Genomic DNA, 5349 nt, shown 5'->3' with positions numbered 1-5349 from the left:
CGCCCGCCCGCGGGCCGGGGCGCAGACGGGGCCGGCGGCGGCGGCGCGGCTTCCCGGGCGCTTCCCGGCGCCTGCCGGCGAGAGGGGCTGGGACCCGACTCCTCCCGTGCCGGGGAAAAACCTCCCCCGCGGCCAGGCGTGGGTGACCCCGCAGCGGTTTCTGGAGAGCAGGCAAAGCCGCTGCCTCTTCCCGCAGCTCCCCCCACCACCCACGATGGGTGCCGGGCTGCGGACAAGCCCGGCCCGCGGCCAAAGTGTCTCTGCGCGGCGCAGAGGGGCCTCCAGCCCGGCCGGCCACGGCCTGGCGCTGTCCCGCGTCCCTCGGTGCCACCTGCAGCTCCTCCCGGCTGCTCCCTCGTTTCTGCCTTCTCCGGCGCGCTGCCTCTGTTTCCCAGGACATCCTTATCCTCCGCCTTTCTTTCCAAGTGCCGAACACGTACTTTTCTCCCACCGCTGTCCTCATCACCTCACCTACCTCCTCTCCACTCCTTTCCCCATTTAGCAGCCCTGCTGCTGGAGGCTGCTCTCCCCCGCGCGCAGCCTCCCCGCAGCAGCTCGCAGGACACCGCTCACCACCACCCCGCAGGCTCAAACCCTGCTCAAACCCTCACCATCCCTGACTCCCTCCTGAAACAGCCTCCTGGGATTTCATGGCCTTGTCCTCCCTGTCCGGGCCTCCTGCTTCCACTGCCCTGTCCCGCTTCCTAAGGCCACGGCCTTCAGTCCATCCCCAGTACCATTTCCATTCCTTCTCCTTCCTTTTTTTGTTGCACACTACCTCTTTCTGTATGATCTCTTCCATAATAAGGGGATCAAACCAAAGAGTGCTTAAATTCTAGCTTTTTTCAAAGTACTAAAAATAACCTCCCTTGTGCCTTCCCTCCCAGGAGAAGCCAATCTTTCATACACTTTCGTACACTGTTCCCAAGCTCAGAGCTTGCAGCCCCTACATCTTCTTGCTGATGAGGGTGTCAGATGTAATTATTTTTGAAAGCTGTATCCCATGCTATGCTCTTGTCACTAATCTCATTACTTCAGAATATTTCATCTCATGACTGTTTATTTCTGCTTTTAGGAAAGCAATTCTCACATATGAGCATGCAAGGGCCATTTTTGGTGGTTAGTAGGAAAAAAAAAAAAACATTGACAACCAAGCAGCAGCAAGACATGGTGAGATATGAGAGGTGCTACAGAAGCATACTCCTATTCCAAAGCAATGAGCCAGAAAATGTACAGGAAGGCTAACAAATCTTTACCTTTCCTTTTTAACTGCAGTTACCAGTATTTGCAGGGTTTGGTACACTGCAGCATGCGTCACAGAAGTATGGCATGCTCAGGCGTCCCTACCAAGGGTGCACTCACCTCTGCCTCCGGTCCCAAACGCTGTCAGGGTGTCTGTCTCCCAGGCCCATCTTCATCCACTTCACACTTGACATCTCAGCTGAGAAAGGCTCTCTCAATTGCTCAGTTTTTGTTTCGCTACCTTTGGTGATGATTCAGTTTCGCTAGTTAGTTCTCCAGTCATCACAGAACCTCAGCTAGACAGGAACGTGACTTAAAAAGTAAAAGCTTTAGTCAAAAGTTTTTTGTCATACTTTCTAAGGAGGGAATCTAGGCATAAAGTGAAGTGTTTTCCTTTATGGATGATCTGGTAAGTGTACACAGCAGTTAGTAAATATATAATACTTAGTGGGCTTTTGTGTATACTAAGATTTTGTTACCAGCACTTTCTAGTACTTACTGTACAGCCAATACAGTTTGGCATATCAGACTAAGTTGAAAGAAAGCTCATGTTCAATTTTAGAAGGATTCTAGATATTTTGGTTTAAAAAAACCCTCCATTTAAAAGTTAAATTGTGACAGTCATTACAAAGAGAGAGAGAGCGAGTGAGCGAGAGAGAGATTCTGGGAAATTTGACTGAGAAGTAGGAGCAATTGCTTTGTACCTTTTCCATTACAGGTGAACTATAATTGGTCTGATCACTACGATGAAAGAACCAAATACTGCAGTCTGTTGTATGGTGAGGCAAGTTAGTTTACATGAATTTCAGGAACAGGAACTCTGAGTGTGATATCCCCCTTACTACAAAATCTCAGGGATATGTCAGGCGCAGACTAGAGATACTTTACAATACATTCCTATATTATTTGAAAAAAACATGTGACCACCGATAACACTAAATCATAATGTATACAGGAGAAAGAAAAAGTAAGGTTTTAAATCCAGTCTTACCCTCTCTATTTCTCAATTCTATCATTGAACGAACCTGGCAAATTTAATATTCTACTATTTCTACAAAAGACTGACATGAATAAAATTTAACATACCTCCTGACTAACTTAACCTAAAGAATACTATTATTAGTTGACTTTGTGGGGTAATTTCAAATGTCCTCTTAAGGATGGGGTAAATGGTGTCTGATTTCCAGCCCTTACATGGACTACCGAGTCACTCATCTTTTCTCAATGGGAGCTTTGTCTGAAGGGCTAGGATCTGGTCCAGGGAAGATGGAAACATAGTTAACACTTGGTCTTCAGGACGATGTTGACAGATGAAACTCAAATGTTGCTGGTCCCTTTTCAGATATTCTTGCTATAGTGCTTTGCATGTGTTTTGTGCCTTTGATCCCTGTTTGCCTGAGCATATTAGACACCGAAGGCTAGATTGTCCAACTCGCACTGACGTCAATGAGTCTTACACACAAAAAAGCCTCCTGATTCCTGTGGTTCCTATAAACCACGTGGTTCCATATGAGGGACAGATTGTTGGTGCAAATTGCCAAAGCCCCACTCACACCAAGGGAAGAGCTGCCCTTCGGTGGCCCAGTACGCGTGGAGCAGTCTGGCTTCTCCCCTGGACTCTGCTGCTTCTAAAAGCAAAAATGCCTGATTTGTAATCCCTCTGAAGCCTTTGAGGTATTTTCACCGATTGATTTTAGATCAGCAGTGAATGAGCAATGAAGACGGCATTGAATACTACCTGTGTATCAGGTACCTTGCCACTTTCGGCTTCTCAGAATGACTGAACATTTTATCATTAGATGGAGCGGTCCTGCTTTCTCCCCTTACTTGTGTGACAAATCTAACTGGATGCAGCACTGACTGAGTAAGGCGCAGAGCTGAAGGGCTGAACCGCTCTTTTATTCCCCATTTATTTGAAACCAACCCCCTTGGATTTATTTTATTTGCTCTTTTGGAAAGGTGTTAACTGATGTTATACTGGGTATATTTTCCTGCAGTCGTTCACTACCACAGGTACCTGAGACAGAAGCTGTAGAAATAAAATCGTTCTTGCCTCCACACCTGTGTTTGAGAGTGGCTGAAGAAGAAAAGGCAGCTTATCATCTGCAGGAACCGGCAGCACCATTTAACCAGCTTAACATCACATATTTGAGTCATCCCTCCAGGGGTTTACTATGCTTTTGTCGCAAAACTAGACCGACCTCGTGCGCTAACAGCAGAAATGCTAGTAGGTCTGCTTGGGAAACGCACTCTGCCTCTTCCCACTACGTGCCCTGCTGCTTTCAGAGACGTTAGACTGGCCTCAGCTCACCGGGTGCCCTCCGGGGCAGGGGCGCCCAGCTGGGAGGGGGTTCGTGTTTCTGGATAGGAGGTGAGTGACCCTGTCTTCAGATGACAGCAGGGGAAGTCTGTCAGAAGCCTGGGCTAGATTCAGTTTGATTTATTTTTTAAAAACCTTTTTACCTAAAAGAGGAGTTCTTGTTTCTGAGGCTGGATTTCAGACTTTCATAAACTTACCCTTTTTCACTGCGGGTAGACATGTCCTTACAGGAAGAAATACTTGTTTACTAATACTTTTTGTTTTGCCAGGAGTGTCTGTTGGATTCCCCAGCTGCAGTTAACAGTCACTTCCCTTAAAAAGCTAACTTGCCTTTCCCCTTCCCAGTTCTGATACAGGCTTTCAACCCTTAATGGCTATCACTGAAACCCACTGCCCATCCAGGTAAACCTGATGTAAACATGAACCTAAAGAGGAAAAGCTGCCTGACTGTTCACATGCTAAGGGAAGTGAGATGGTTAAAGAGTAAAGGAGAAGGCATCCCAGTCTGCCCTTAATTACTGTACCTTAAAACCACACTCTGCGGTTTTCAACCAAGGCTGTGTGTTGTCTTAGGATGAATGCCTGTAAATTTGAAATAAGTAAATGACTTTATTGTGAGGATTTGGCTCAGGAGAGCCTTAGCAGCATCCTGAAGGGTTATTTAAATGTCAATAACCTTTTCTAATTCAGGCTATAGAAATTAAACAAACCCATGTGGAACCAGCAAGTTACTAGTTTAAATTTGTGTAGCTGTAAACAAATACATGTAACAGAGAAAACTTCCAGTTAAATAAAAGCAATAACAAACTCATTTGCCTTAAATCTATTTTTTCCAGACAACTCATTCTCATTATTAAATGCACAGAACATTTCCTGGATATTCCAGTACATGGTTTCTACCATATGTATTAAATTTATACTCTGCTTACCCTTTTCTTTGCTCATGCAAGACATGAGGAAAATTATCTTTCCACTAAGTCAGCAGGACAGCAGAGACTGGAGGAGTGTGCATGTGGGCACCACTGCCCTCTCCTGGAAGAAGACGTTTTGCCATAGCAGAGTCTCTCACGGCGAGGATGAGAGGACACAGGGTGAGGAGCAGATCTGAGTGGAGTGCTCCTGTGTTTCGCTGCATAACAACATCCATAACGCTTTAGACCAGAGACGCATTACATATAGAGAGAGCAACATATAGCCCTGGCGGGTCAAAGACCCCAGCCAGGGGAGAAGGGCTGCCTGATCGCCGTGATCCCCCAGGCTGCGATTTCCATATCCTCAAGGGCCTCAGGGTGGAAAGCAAGTAGGCAGGGAGCGGCGGGGAGGCAGGGCACTGGGAGCAAGACGCGAAGGTGGCAGTGCCTGCCAAAGGGCCCTCCTGCTCCTTCCCGCAGGGGGCTGGGAGAGCAGGGCAGCCCCCCTCCGCACCCTGCCTGCTCACTGCCGCCCGCGGGGTTTCACACTGCCCAGGAGCCCCGCACCAACGCAGCCTCCTGGCCAGCCAGGCCACCCCCTCCCAGCCCGGCAGGTACCCTGCGGTGGCTTGCAAACTGCAGCAGCTCAGAGCCCAAAGCCCCCCCTCCATTAGTGTCTAAGCTGACTGCCAAAATATCAGCTCTGCATGATACCTGCTGTAAAAAAAAWGTTGCTTCCCATAACAAGAAAAATAGCTTAAGATACACATATCATCCATATGACAAGATTCTCAAAACAATGATGACTTTGTTCCTGAATAGTGATAGTCTGACTGCTAAGCTCTGCCTTCCAGTCCTTTCTTCTGAAACTAGTTT

The 5349-nt window shown here is 47.5% G+C and overlaps 1 protein-coding gene and 1 long non-coding RNA gene across 2 annotated transcripts in view; both read right to left on the bottom strand.

The window, feature by feature from the left end:
* The window catches only part of EGR2 (early growth response 2), a 4686-nt gene extending 3884 nt beyond the window's left edge, over nucleotides 1–802 (bottom strand). The window contains exons 1-2 of the mRNA XM_026069940.1: nucleotides 612–802; nucleotides 476–554 (exon numbers count right to left, since the gene is read on the bottom strand). Coding sequence (XP_025925725.1) covers nucleotides 476–554; nucleotides 612–802 — 270 coding nt within the window. The remainder of the gene's footprint in view (nucleotides 1–475; nucleotides 555–611) is intronic.
* Nucleotides 803–1275: 473 nt separating this feature from the next.
* Nucleotides 1276–4720, bottom strand: LOC112968106. The gene is made up of 3 exons (XR_003254253.1): nucleotides 4492–4720; nucleotides 4087–4144; nucleotides 1276–1554 (listed from the first exon to the last, which is right to left on the bottom strand). It is a non-coding gene; the product is annotated as an uncharacterized LOC112968106 (long non-coding RNA).
* Between the last annotated feature and the right edge of the window lie 629 nt (nucleotides 4721–5349).

The sequence above is a fragment of the Apteryx rowi genome, unplaced genomic scaffold (assembly GCF_003343035.1).
Source record: "Apteryx rowi isolate R43461 unplaced genomic scaffold, aptRow1 scaffold_30, whole genome shotgun sequence".
Taxonomy (NCBI): Eukaryota; Metazoa; Chordata; class Aves; order Apterygiformes; family Apterygidae; genus Apteryx; species Apteryx rowi.
This window is presented reverse-complemented; position numbering and strand designations above follow the sequence as displayed.